This window comes from Cimex lectularius, unplaced genomic scaffold (genome assembly GCF_000648675.2).
Source record: "Cimex lectularius strain Harlan isolate CLEC.00 unplaced genomic scaffold, Clec_2.1 scaffold59, whole genome shotgun sequence".
Classification (NCBI taxonomy): domain Eukaryota; kingdom Metazoa; phylum Arthropoda; class Insecta; order Hemiptera; family Cimicidae; genus Cimex; species Cimex lectularius.
This window is the reverse complement of record NW_019392794.1, coordinates 1,055,954-1,069,924: the sequence shown is the minus strand read 5'-3', so window position 1 is coordinate 1,069,924 and position 13,971 is coordinate 1,055,954. Positions and strand designations below refer to the sequence as shown.

General features: G+C 37.0%; 2 protein-coding genes across 2 annotated transcripts; both read right to left on the bottom strand.

Moving 5' to 3' along the window:
* Positions 1-423: 423 nt before the first annotated feature.
* On the bottom strand, positions 424-5,915 carry LOC106661974 (cytosol aminopeptidase-like). The gene is made up of 9 exons (XM_014385761.2): positions 5,580-5,915; positions 5,379-5,497; positions 5,113-5,293; positions 4,910-5,058; positions 1,962-2,064; positions 1,723-1,903; positions 1,322-1,660; positions 811-960; positions 424-752 (listed from the first exon to the last, which is right to left on the bottom strand). Exons 1-9 carry the CDS (start codon positions 5,658-5,660, stop codon positions 496-498), a joined length of 1,560 nt encoding a protein of 519 aa, XP_014241247.1. The 5' UTR covers positions 5,661-5,915; the 3' UTR covers positions 424-495.
* A 2,359-nt stretch (positions 5,916-8,274) lies between these two features.
* Positions 8,275-12,451, bottom strand: LOC106661954 (cytosol aminopeptidase-like). Its single transcript, XM_014385732.1, has 10 exons — positions 12,101-12,451; positions 10,237-10,352; positions 9,995-10,175; positions 9,687-9,938; positions 9,446-9,626; positions 9,240-9,386; positions 8,994-9,185; positions 8,772-8,921; positions 8,612-8,688; positions 8,275-8,534 (listed from the first exon to the last, which is right to left on the bottom strand). Exons 1-10 carry the CDS (start codon positions 12,206-12,208, stop codon positions 8,358-8,360), a joined length of 1,581 nt encoding a protein of 526 aa, XP_014241218.1. The 5' UTR covers positions 12,209-12,451; the 3' UTR covers positions 8,275-8,357.
* Between the last annotated feature and the right edge of the window lie 1,520 nt (positions 12,452-13,971).

Here is a 13,971-nt window from a genome sequence, read left to right as displayed (position 1 = left end):
AAGGCTTATTTTATGGCTTTCAGACATGTACAAGGGCTGTAATCATTCCGGTGAGGAGGAAAATGCTACTGTTAACCAATTCACCCATTGTACAGCTCACCACGGAACTAATGGGACCAATTGTGCCTTTTGCCCCTTGTGGCCATTCAACCAAGTGCCGAGTTCTAACAGTTCTACCTATATCAGTAGAAAAAGCAGTAGTAGCCATTCAGGAATAGCCCATTTGCCCATTACAAAAGTACACTTCTAAAAAACCGAATAAAAATAATCAAACGATTTTTTTAAAGTTATTTTTAGAAAATATTTATAAAAAAATATTTGTTATATGACATTCCCTTAAATTAATTTCTTTATTGGGAGTGGCTCTTTGGTTGTATTATCTACCAACCAAATGTTTTACGAGCTACAAATAAAAAAACACCGTTTTACAAACAACCCTTGTATTTTTTAGTTTTTTTAAATACTAATTTTTAATGTTACTCAAAAAAACACTGGTTAACAATCGTGAATGTACTCATGAGGACAAGCTATTTGATACAGAAATTGGGCAATGGTTCTGACAGGACGACCGGACATGCTCTGCTTTCTTAAATAAGGCATCCCAGTGTGCACGTTGACCGTACCAGTACCCGATATATCGATGTTGACAAAATCTATGCACGGCGGGATAAACTCTAAAAGGAATGCAGCTGCCAGGCACGGGTAACCGCCCGGTCCTCGTCCGACGTTGGTCGTGTCCACTCCAACAAAGTCTGAAATGAAGATACAATTGACATCGCTCAAAGAAGTAGCGGTTTTGAAGAAACTCACTTGTGACACGTGAACGGAAGAATTTCCAGAACGGGAGTCTCCAGACCCTGTCTCCGGTGTACATGCCAGCTCTGTGCATCTCCCACCAGATGATATCTGATGTCGAGAAGACACCATTCGGCGGCGCTCCGAGACTGGTCAGAAGACCGGCTGAAAAATAAAAGATTGACTACCGAAATCCGTTTGATGAAACCCAGCGGGCCCAAATAGACCCAGAAAAATGATTAAGTTTCAACTAAATAATTAATTCTCCTACAAGCAGCTCAACATCATGGACATGCCCCTAATTCATTGATGACCCAAGCTGTAATAATGCCTCACCACAAACGACTTTTAAATGCACCATGATCTACATTTGATCGCTCTACTGAGTTTAGGTTTTCACTAGAATTCTTCACTGAGGATAGCGTGAAAATTGAAAAGCAAAAATCTAAACCGGCGAACCCAGTAGAGATTATTTAGTGCTACTTTTAAGATCCTTTGTGGTTGTGTTATACAGATAGTTGCTTACGGTTAGAAGTTCCCATGTTAATGACGAGACACGGCTGATAGACAGACGAATAGGATAGGACATCGGCGAGAACGACTCTTCCGTCGTTATCCGTATCTTCGATCCTTATGGTCTTCCCGTTTCGGGCCATGACGACGTCTCCTGGCTTTACGGACATCCCGCTCGGCATGTTTTCGTAGACGGCGAGCAGGGCTGTCACGTTTAGGGGAAGCCTCATCCTAGCTATCGCCCTGAACGTTCCCACGGTGACGGCAGCTCCGGCGATATCGGCCCTATGGACCGACATCCCTTTGCAGGCCTTCAGGCACAAGCCTCCAGTGTCGAAGGTGGCCGCTTTGCCTGAAATAGAAAATAAGTTTTTAAATTTACGCCGTTTCCCGCGTCATTCGTCTGGGTTTTACCGCTTAGGACAATCGGTTTCTCGTTGGACTGCACTCCGCAGTACCTGAGCTCGATGAGCACTGGCGGCTCGCAGGATCCTTTGGCCATCGTGAGGAAAGCGTGGAAGTGGTGCCTCTCGATCCAGTCTTTATCCTTTGTCTCAACAGTAACCCCGCAAGGGCACAAATGCTCTTGGACGAACTATTTTTTCCATAAATTATTATTAAACAGAAAAATTAATACAAATAATATACTGTACCCGGGCGAATATGGACGGAGTCATGAGGTTTCCAGGCACCTCTTCTAATTCTCTTGCCATGTTCTGTGCCTCCGCTTTAACAAGGCCCCGATTCCAACCTTCCCTGAAATATTCCAATCATATTAGTAAGTTTTCATCTTTAAACGTGTTAAAAATTTTAGTAGTCAAGAGGCTGATCAAAATAATCCGCCTATCATAGCTGTTGGCAGATTATTAACGAGAATATACAGAAGAACACAATTAACTTCATATTTTTACTTTAGCCGTTAAGCCATAGTCATGGTCACATGCATGTTAGTTATTAATTAAAAACTTCTTCGGTTCCGACTGAGGGATCGCCGAACCCAGGCTTGGAGGAGGTGGCGGATGAATCTTGGGGATTTTCTCGCTATTGAGGTCTTGTTAAATTTTTAGACATTGTGATTTATTTGTTTAATATATTCTTGAATTTGTATATGTACATTACAATTAATTAAAATTAATTTCGTAATTAAAAGGGTAGGTTAATTATTTTTCGACCCTTTCGAAGAGGCATTTCCGATGATAGATGGCTTTCTTTCTCTAAATATTTTTCGTACTGTACAGAATTCTTAAGCTTGATTTTGGTGAGATATTCATTACATATTCCTGGTTTGCCCTTAATCTACGTATTGTTTTAGTTTTTTATTAACTTTCTCTTTATTAAACCATGTAACCCTTTTCACATCTGGATCAAATTATTTGTAAAATAGTCCCTTTCGAGAGTCTTTATCTTGTTTCCCATATATCTATATCATTTTTTATTGTACCGAACGTTTCATAATAAGGGATTTTAAATTATGTTGATTTATCTTGGTTAAATGCCTGTTTTGATAATACTTCTACCTTATCGTTATGTTTTATCCCAGCATGTGATCTTATCCAAATGAACTGTATTTCTTTCTGTCTCTGTTTGAGGTAGAATAATTTTGATAATATGGCATAATTAATATGATTATCGGTGTTTCTTAAGCCGTTTTGTTCTAGTTTTAAAATTGAGCTTTTTCTGTCCGTTCTAATGACACATTCTGGACAAGGTAGATCTGACATATAACAAACCACACTCGATATGGCTTAAGTTCTGCGAAGTATGTACTCGTTCCGTCTGGGAGTTTAATTAGGTATTCATATTCTTCATGGGATCATAAAAGGCACATCCAGTTCCGTCTAACGATTTAGATACATATGTCAAAAACTGTAAAAGATTCGCATATTTTAATACTAAAATTAACCTTACCTCCCAATATATTTTTGGAGGTTGGAGTCATGGAATTGTACACTCTTTTGCTGGTATTGCCTTTATTTTATAGAGAATTGTGTGGCATTTTTTAAAATAAATTCACAGGGGTAGGTGGTAGTGCGGGAAAATTTGTTTTATTTGTAATTACGTGTGCATAAGTAATTTTGGAAAATGATTTTCGACTTAGTATGTATTTTGTGTCAAATATGATACATTTTCATAAGCCATTATAGTTTTTATAAATTTTTGTTTGTTAAATTCGGAGCATTCCCCTCGAGAAAAAACTGAGTATGGTTAGGGTTTTTTTTTAATTTTTTTTTAATTTTTTTTTAAGCGGTTCCAAACAAATCGAACACCTTCTGCTTGGTGGTGCTTTCTGTTTTAATCAGTTATCCGGATTTCATCATCGTCCTTCATCACTCATCGTCAGACTGGAGATTACAAACACGTCTCTTTTAGATATAAACGAGATAACATATATCTTCAGCCTGATAAACATTTTACTCGAAATCCGGATAGCTGGTTAAAACAGACTGAAAATACAACTGTGTTTTCTAAAAAGCGAATTGACATACTCACCCCACCTCAAATTATTTCTGTTTATCATTACGTGTGTAACATGGCCGTTAATAGCTTTTATTGCAACTCTGTTAGCTATACTATTACCAACTATACCGCAGCGCCACGGTACACAAAGCCCAAATAAAAAGAACCTTGATATTTTTAATTTTTGGTGATTGTATTGTATAGAAAATGTTCTCTACAAGAACATCATAAAAAATAAATCTTACAGCCACTGCTTAATACATAAGCCTGTTTGGAATGTTTAAAAAAATAGTATTAATTGTCTCATAGCTCAAATAATGGCTTTTTGATTGCATTTGAGATGCCTGAATAAGGAAAAACTGATTAACTACAAGCAAAACCATATGGCACTGTTAAATTATTGGATATTGGCATGTTTTTTGACTGATACACCCATTTTTTGCGTCACCATGTGGGGTAAGGCTAGTTTAACAATTTAATCAACCTTCAGAGAATATTTATTAATCGTTATTTTCATCTACACGAAATTAATGATTTTCGTATAATTAGATAGGAAAGATTTAGAAAAAGTGTTATGTGTAAAAGAAAGAAGGCCATTTCGAGCTTACTCGATTTTTCGAAACTAGAATAAACCCTTTTTAAAAAGATAGTTCCTACCCACAGTAAGTTGTTTTTCAGCGATTCGGACTTCGAGCTTTTAGCTATCGTCAGGTTGAAGGAATTCTCTAACCACGTCTCGACATGAATTGCAAAAGTGAACCCGCCGTTACAATCTTTTTAAAAAGGATTGAACACCGCACTCACCATTCATCATTTCTACTAGAATAAGTTGTAATCACATCAATGAATTCATATTAAGCCTACGTCTACACTCGTGGGTTGAAATGCTACTCAAACGCGTTTCGGCTTTGCCCCATCTTCAGTAAGGAACTTTAAAGGCGGCGCAAAGCCGAAGCGCGTTTGAGTAACATCAAAACCGATGATTGTAGACAGACCCAGTGCCGTTTCAACATGTTTTAACCAACTTGCAGTCCAACTTAAAGCGGAAAACCTAATTTTACAGAAACATGAAGATATATGCTATTATAGCATTGTGTGACGGTGATATATACGTATACATATTAAATGGTTTTTCAGTTTATACCTGTCATTTCCAGTATAAAGGTCGATAGCGGAAGCGGTTAACTGCTGTTCCTTGGCCTTCCAATCCTGGTAACGCCATACGCCCAAAGCTGCCCCTTCCGCTGCAGATTCAGCGTTGGTAAATTCTTCAACGAATATATTGGTAATAGTCTGAAAAATGAATGGAGGTCAAGGCGCTGAGGTATACACTTAATTAGGACGTACCTGGTCCTGTAGTGCTTGAGCACCTACACCTGCTGCGATTCGGATGTACTCTTTACACTCGTCCAGCCCTTCTGCCTGATTGGTTGTGGCACTTTCCGGCCCCAACCCAGCCGCAGCCACCAAGTAGAACTCATCCCCTAAGTTACCGAAAACCTGGACTTTGCCAGATTTCAACTTAGTCCTGTGGTAGGAACAAAGAAATTTTAATTGCTAATTTTATTTTAATCGCTTAGAAATCTAATGAGAGTTTCCCCCTATAAGCTTACCCTTTTAACAATTCAGTCAATCGACCTGAGACACATTCATCGAATTTTGCGGCCGTCGGCGACAATTTAAATTCTCCCGGGCAGCAGCCATCGTACACTCCGAGGACTAGTCCTTTTTGCTACCGAAACATTAAAACAAAAATTATTTTCATACGGCTGCTTTTCGTTCGTCGAGACTTATTAAAGAATTTCGGATTTTACCTTCTGAGCTGTGCATGAGGTACCAGAGTATCTCACACGTGGCCTGTCAATCCGGAGACGGTTAGTGATTCTTCTGAGCATGTCGCGATGGCAACATGAAATTTAGAGCGTGTTTACTTGAATAGATGGTGAAATTTTGAATTTGGACATCAATGATAGAAGTATTTCTGAAAACTTGTGTTCTTTAATTTCCCATATGATTTATCTGAACATAATATTTACATTTTGTTATAATATAAAATCTGTTGTTAAATTATTCTTATGATTAATTTACGCACACATTGGGCTAGAAAATTTCGATTTGTAAATTGGAATTTTACAGTAGTAGACATAAAAATAAGTCAACAGTAATAATGAAAAAAAATCAAGCTGGCAACATATGTTATGAAAGACAACTCTCAGCCTGTCCTAAAATTCATATTCGCATCAAATTATGCCTTCAACATCAAATAATTATAAACTTGTAAAGAATTGAACATTTTACCCAAAAATAAATATAATATTCCATCCTCGTGCTAATCACTGTATTCTAATAATAATAATAATTATGTCCACGTTAAATTTTTAACCAATGTTAAGAAATCTTGAAAAATTGTGGTTAAATATTGGTTAATAAGCTGATGACCCTTTTGCACAAAGACAGTAGTTTGTCAATGATTTATCTTCTCTAATTCTGATTTATCTTTTAAGTAATTAATCTCTAGGATGACGAAATGCCAAAAGGTATTGATATCAACCACTGATGATCAGGAAACAATGATGATCAAAGATGATATAGCTGCACAATCATTTTGCCCCATCAATTAACGTAACAAAATGTCAATATTAACCAAATTTTAATAAATGCGGAGGTGTTTCTTCCAAAAGAACAAACATTGGAAAGCACCTCTAAAAGTTTCAATTTTTATGAGGTACGGTCTTTACTGAAAGGGTGCGGATTTATAAAAAAATAAGCCTTGAAAATAGTTAAAACTTGCGAATTTGTTAGAAGTTTCCAACTAACGATTTACGGTACTTTATCAAAGCATAAATTCCATTTTCATATTTAAACAATGAACCTACCTTCTAAAACGCCCTAATAAAATACACTAATACAAATGATCCATTGATTGTAAATTAAAAGTGTTTTGGTAGTTGATCTGCCGTAGTGAATTATCGAATAATTTTACTTTTAATATTAGTGATTATTTAATATTGGATATGTGCAGTATCTGGTTTCTATAGTTGCATCAGGTCTATCTGGTTCAGAAGTTTGATTTCTATGATGCTTTTTGTATGTTTTTTCATATTAGCAAGAGTACTGAATAATATTTTGGAGGGGAGGGGAGGGTTAGGAAATTCCAGGAATGGTGATCGGAATCGAACCTACGACCGCGAGATCTACCATCCAAGAGTCTGACGCGGTAACTTCTCGGCTATCGCTATCTCCTAATTCAACTATAAGGTAACAGAAAAGATGTCAAAGATGCTTCTATGAATTTTTGAATTCATGGTGGGTCTATTAGAATTATCACATAATACTTTTATGTTGGTTATGTAAGCTTATGGTTTGAATGTAAGCTATTTCCATTTATTTATTTAAATAATTTACAGCATTGGCTCCGAATCTAATGGTGAAACTCAAATCTTTCTTTTCTAGTACATACAGTACTTCATCATATATCCGTACCTAACACAATGGCATCTTCCTTGTTACTTACCACACCTCAATATATTACATATTATATTAATCCATTTATGTTCAGTGGTCTTATTGACCAAATTACTTATTTCAATTAATTATTCTTTTTAGAGTTCTAGTTAGTGTCACGATAGCTCAGGTGGTTAGAGCAGTGGCGTATTGAGACGAAGGTCGTGGGTTCGAATCCCGCTCATGTCTCAACCAAGACCTTACTTCTTCCTTAAAAAGAATATTACATATATTTTATCCCTTTTGGTATTCCACAAGAAAACCGTTTATTTTCAGTATATAGATCGCGGAAATCTCTCAACACCCTGACATTCGCCATTACCTACGATTACGACAGCAAACCTTTCTGCAAACCACGATCATTGCAGTGCAGAATTAAAATAAAACCAAACCTCTATATACTTTACGCTCAAAGCGCAAAATACTTCACAAAGTTCCACTCCTTGCGCCAGATCGCGTGCAATACTTGGGATTGTACTTAGACATGAAATTCACATACGCGATTAAAATGGCAGGATTAAACTACGTGTACAAGTCAACTAAAATGTGTTAAAAACTCACCATTCACAACAAAAAATATTTTACAGAGGTTAGTCCTATATGGACTTACGTACTAGAACTTTACGGAGCGGCTAAAAAAAAACTTTAACAGGACCCCATCCCTCCAGTGAAAATCCTCGCCACGATCACTGTACTTTTGTTGTTAGAAACCACTCAGACCTCTAAATTCCTTGCTATAAACCTACCCAAATTCCGACACTTAAAATTCCACTCCAAATTATTTTTTAATTCCAAGTCTTTCATCTGTGACCCTCTCACTTTTACCCATTTTATTCTAAAGTTAGGACTTCGCGACCAACTACGCACATCTATCGGTTTCATGTCAAAGTCAAAGAGGCTACCGAATGTTGGCTCATCTATGGGTTCTCACATTCACACTTAACTCTCTAATTAAAACTCTTGTAATTACAGTTTGTTTTTTGTAAACAAAAGAAAACAACTATACTGTGTTAGTCAAAATAATGTATTTATTCATGGCAGGACAGAACATGGCAAGGACGCAAATTCATGCTTAAAGAAAAAAGAAATCAGCAGTCATCGCCTTTATCATGGGGACAAGCGATTTGGTAGAGGAATTGGACAATAGTCCTCACCGGACGTCCAGTCATCAAGCCTTTTCTCAAATACGGGTGTCCCACGCCGTTGGAAAGCATTCCCGTTCCAGTTATATCAAGATGAATAAATTCTTCATTTGTGATGAACTCCTAAAAGTAAAATTCGTTTAAAAGATGTTTCTTTATGAAAAAACCATAGAGTTTCTGCTGTATAATATCACACTTACTTTCAAGAATGCAGCCCCAAGGCAAGGACCTCCTCCGACGCCTTTTCCAACGTTTGTAACATCAACACCAATACAATCTGAAAAAAAATGTTGACATGAAAGTTGATTGTAGATTTTCTTTTTTCCAGTATTCCCCAGAATCTTGCATTAATATAACCACCTGTCACTCGTTGTGTGTAGAACCTCCAGAATGGGAATCTCCAGACCCTGTCTCCAGTCTCAGAGCCGGCTCTCTCCAGTTCTCTGTATAAACTGTGGCTGTTGGTGAATGTCCCAGAAGCTCCTGTACCTAGAGTTTTCTTCATACCAGCTGCACAGTATGAGAAAGGCATGTAGACCAACTGACATTTGTGACTGATTGACTCTTTGAGTAACTACTTACGTGTGAGCGTGGCCACGTTCACAATTAAACAAGGCTTAAGGTAACAGGCGTATGGTAGGATGTCGGCGAGAACGACACGGCCTTCGTTATCCGTGTCTTCGATTTTGATTGTTTTACCGTTTCTCGACATGACTACGTCACCTGGTTTTGTAGCCATGCCTCCTATCATGTTCTCGCACAAGGGAATCAAGCCTGAAATAAAAAAAATTGCATCAAGGGATGATTTATGACATCTCCTTTAGTTACCAATAACGTTGATGGGCAAAGAAAGCATGGCGACACATTTCATAACGGCAAGAACGACCGCAGCCCCGGCCAGGTCACCTCGGTATTCAGACATTCCGGGACAATTCTTCAGACAAAGACCGCCAGAATCAAAAGTTATTCCTTTTCCTATAAGCCAAAAAACAAATTAGAGAAGTTTTAAATTAAATTGTAATTGAAAACTATACCCGATAAAACGATCGGTTGACCGTCAGGTGAACCACCACAATAGCCCATCTCCAAGAGAAGAGGTGGTTCACAAGACCCTTTGGAAATGGACAGAAAAGCGGACATTTTGCTACTTTCTATCCAATCTTTATCTCTCACATCGACTGCGACACCGCAAGGGCATAACGTGTCAATAGCAACCTAAAAGTCAACGGATATTAACACGAAAATGGTACAAAATCTTCGTTATTATGATCTCACCCCGGCGAATATAGAAGGGGTCATGAGATTTGAAGGTGTCTCTTCGATTCTTCTTGCCAGGTTTTGGCAGTCGGCTTTGAGCTTGCCACGCTGCCAACTTTCACGGTCTTCGCTGTCGAAAAGATCCACGTTGACTTCAGGGAACCTACCCTCTTCGCTCCTCTGTTCCTGATATCTCCAGACGGACAACAAGGAGCCTTCTGCGGCGGGTTCGGCGTTTGTGAATCCTTCAACGAAGATGGTTGTCATACCCTGAAAGAAAACAAACCGCTAGGTCGAGAAAATATTTGCGTTTATTGGAAGCTAACCTCGTTTTGCAAAGCTCGAGCTCCGACAGCCGCAGCCACTCTGATGTTCTCTTTGCACTCGTCCAATTTTTCAAGTTCGTTATAGCCGACTCCCTCATTACCGATGTTAGAAACTGCAACTGTATTGAAGTCATTGCTGACGTTGGCAAAAACCTGACAGGTTCCCGCTTTTATATCTGTTCTGAATACCACATAACATTAGTAGTAAATTTTCGGATATTATGATGAATTTTTATCAATACCCTTTAATGAGAGTGTTTATTTTTCCCCCATTCACTTCGTCAAACCTTTGGGTGGCTGTAGTCAATTTGTATTCTCCAGGGCTACATCCATCATAGACGCCAAGAACTACCCCTTTCTACAAATGGTAAAAATCACATTTAATATATATATGTCGATTTATGTCTTTGATTGTTATTTTGAAACAACATTGACCTTTCTACAATATAAACATTTGAGTTGGTTTTTGGGAGGATTTGTGTAAATGAAATGCGACTATCAAGGGGAGGCTGTAGATGTGGGATACTAGGGTAAAAAAATATTAAACACGTTTCCGAGCATTATTGTTTATATACCGTAGAAGTCGAGAAAAAGGCTTTCATTTTGTTAAAGGTGGTTTTCTGCTGTTTCAACATAGTTCCGATTGTATGCCGTCAACCAAAACTTCTCAAACGTTTTATTTTTTATTTCCAGTTCTAGTTTATTTACGGAGACCAAGTTTGAACCATTATATGTAGATCATAAGCTTATAAACCCCGGTAAAGTTTCCGGTAGATCGGTACAGTCGTTTCAATTTTAACACCATGTTTGTCAATTCCGATCAAATTCAGAGATAAAAACGAAAAAATTTACGAAATTTTTTGCTGTTTGCTGCCAAAAATGTGTATTCGTGGTGTATTTGTGGGTATTCGGATACAACAAAACTAGTATCAACCGTTTCGTGATAAAAAAATATATGTTTTGACCTAGTTTGCTACATCCCTCGGTCACAAATTACGTATTGCATGCGTATGTATCATGCATCCAAGATACTAAGTGATATTCGTTTTTCATATTCCGGAAATTTCATTTTCTAAAACTAAAGTAACATGAAATATCTTGAAATGCATGCACATCAAAGGCTGAAAATCATGTTTAAATTACTTAAAATAATATTTTTCTCGGCTCCTAGGATTCATCAGCCAGAAAAAAATTGTAAAACGACAAACTCCTGAAATATAATAACGTTGAAATACATGCACAACAAAAGCATAAAAATATATTTCATCAAATTTCTTAAATTACTTTTTTTTCTCGGCTCTTAGGACCCATTGGCAAGAACGCGGCACGTGTTCCACTTATCACCAAACAAATTTTCAATTAAATCTGTTATACGTCCGAAGCCTCACCATGTAAGTCAAACAAATTCATCTGAACTTTTCATTTAAATAAACAATCAATTTTAACATTGCCTGTTGATAAGTCAAGTTTATCTGGTGCAAAAATCAAACACGCATATTTGTTTATTGAAAAAAAAAAAAAAAATTAAAGCCGGTACTTTTGATATGTTCTTTGTTTATAATAATATTTTATAATATTGTCAAAAATATGGCACCGTTTTTAGAAGCGTTTTCAAAGCTATTTCAACCAGTTTTTAAAATAAAATTTAAAATTGCTTGTTGAAAATAAAGTTATAAACATGTAGATAACATTTTAATTCTAGTACTAATTTCTCATGTTATTAAATTTACGATTATTTGAATAGATTGTTACATTTTTAAATAGTTACTTAAATTAGAACGAATAACCGAGGAAAATGCTAAAAGTTGTAAAATTCTTTTCGATTGCTATGAATGTTTGCAAACAGCAGCTAATCAGCTGTTTAAGATGGACAGTTGTTTACACGTTATTATTAAAATTCAATTATTATAGAAAATTTAATAGTATAACAATTCAAGCATTTACCAAGCTAAAAGCTTTTTGGATAAAAAATCATTTTTGGTGAAAAATGATGTATTTTTATTTTGACTGAATTTGGGTTGATTTTTCTCTGGGGCAGAGTAAAACCGAGTTTTTTTAAATCATCTATAACCTTGTTTTTTAATGAGCATTAAATATCGTTGTTACCTTGCCTCCGGCGCTTCCACCGCCGCAATCTCCTCCAGCACTTCTGTACGGGATGCGTAAGCTGTTGAAAGTCTGCAAGGTCTTGGTGACACTTCTAAAATTCTTCATTCTCAGTCTTGTCTAATGTTATATTGGAACAGTAGATTCAGTTTTGTGTTGTGTTTTATGTGAAATGTGCCATTAAGTTTGAATGTTTTGTCAGTTTGAAGAATGTGTCCTGTCGACTGGTGTTTTTTATTGAAATTCTGAATTGATCATATGTTTTTTTATAGAATTAGTACCTGGTGATCGTGCATTTTTTATTTTTGTTAAAATATTTTTTCCCACGTTTTGTTGTAATTGGTTTAGTATAATTAGCTGGTATAAAAGCTTGTATTAATTGATTTGACTTGTTTTAAACAGTCAATCTATTTGGTTTGACTATTGTACGGAGTGTACAGTATTAATTTCTTGTCTGTATTCCCTCGGAGTCGGCAGATCCGTATACTTATAAGAAGTAAATTCCTGCATTACTCGAAATTATTGATAAGAGGGATTACATTTCCCGAATCTGACCGAGTAACGTGGAGGAAGCAAACAAAAGTGCATTGGATATTAATGCCCCCTTGCAATTCGGCCCTCGGCCCGGGCCTGCCCCCCCATCCCTAGAAAAACAGATGTGCCACTGAATAATTGATTCCCAGTGAATCATACCGGCCAGGAAAGATGTTAATAAGCTCCGGTTACAAATTGTCTTCGACAATGGCCAGAATTAACATAAAGTCTTGTTAACCGTTCTCACCCCTCATATGCTCGCAAGCCTCCCTGGTAATGACCTGGGCAGTTTTTACAGAGGAGGCGTGAATGGGATGGCTAACGACCTGTCAGCGGGGGTTTTATAGCGACTTGTTTCTTCCGATTGTTGTCCCTCCACTTGCTTCTCGATCCTGAATTGGCATATTGCATGAAACTGCATTTGATAAAACAAACATTGCAAATGGTTTGTTTTACTTTCATGAAAAAGTCCTCGAAACACCTCTTGAACCATTGTTCAGCCCTTTTATAGTATCTGCCGCTTTTACTTCAACAAAAATTCAAACCAAACAAAATAGGGTTTTGAGTTCTATCAATCATGGTATGTTAAAACTTCATTCAAAATGACCTAAAACTACTAAAAAAGTTCTTCTAAAACCTACTCAACATCATAGGCACCCTAATTCATTTACGACCAGTACTGCTCTCAGCAGAAATGACTCTTGAATGAACTCTTAATTCATTCACCTCCCTTGAAAATCAATACCCGATTCACATAATTTGATATATACCTGTCGTTTATGGAACAAAGCTACTTCTACACAAAAAAAAATTAAACCAAGCTAGATGAGTGGAATGACAGGTGCAAGGTACATTAAGTTAATTGGTTCATTATGACCTCAAATTACTGCAAACAACTCACCACCATAGGCATGGATCCTAATTCACGCGCGCTCACCAGAACGAGTCTTGAATTAACAGTCAGCTCACGTTGAAAATCCTTCTTCGATTAGTCAAAATTTATGTATTCCTTTGGTTTTGGGAAAAAGACCGCTTCTAGAACACCAGTAATCCAAACCAAACAAGATGAATTTTAGGTTAGTACCTATTTTAGGTTGTAGAAAATCAATCCCCGGTCTCGCCCAATTTGATATACGTAACTATGGTCCTGTAGTTTACGAAAATAGGCCTCTTTAACAACCCGAAAAACCCAAACAAAACGTGGTGAGTACATTTACTAGTGTACCAGGGTACATTAGTTACTGGGTTCAATATGACCTCAAACCATGGCAAACGTCTTAACATCAAGGGGATTCATCCAATTAACTGATAATCCGAGCTGTGATTACGTACGAATA

What these genes read in the sequence shown, in the direction of transcription:
- LOC106661974 (XM_014385761.2), bottom strand. Translation starts at nt 5,660, where the DNA reads ATGCTCAGAAGAATCACTAACCGTCTCCGGATTGACAGGCCACGTGTG. An exon ending in CTCAAGCACTACAGGACCAG is followed by an intron (nt 5,059 to 5,112) that starts GTACGTCCTAAT and finishes TTCATTTTTCAG; the next exon opens with ACTATTACCAATATATTCGT. An exon ending in CTCCGTCCATATTCGCCCGG is followed by an intron (nt 1,904 to 1,961) that starts GTACAGTATATT and finishes TGGAAAAAATAG; the next exon opens with TTCGTCCAAGAGCATTTGTG.
- LOC106661954 (XM_014385732.1), bottom strand. Translation starts at nt 12,208, where the DNA reads ATGAAGAATTTTAGAAGTGTCACCAAGACCTTGCAGACTTTCAACAGC. An exon ending in GTGGAAGCGCCGGAGGCAAG is followed by an intron (nt 10,353 to 12,100) that starts GTAACAACGATA and finishes TACCATTTGTAG; the next exon opens with AAAGGGGTAGTTCTTGGCGT. An exon ending in TCAACCGATCGTTTTATCGG is followed by an intron (nt 9,387 to 9,445) that starts GTATAGTTTTCA and finishes TTTGGCTTATAG; the next exon opens with GAAAAGGAATAACTTTTGAT.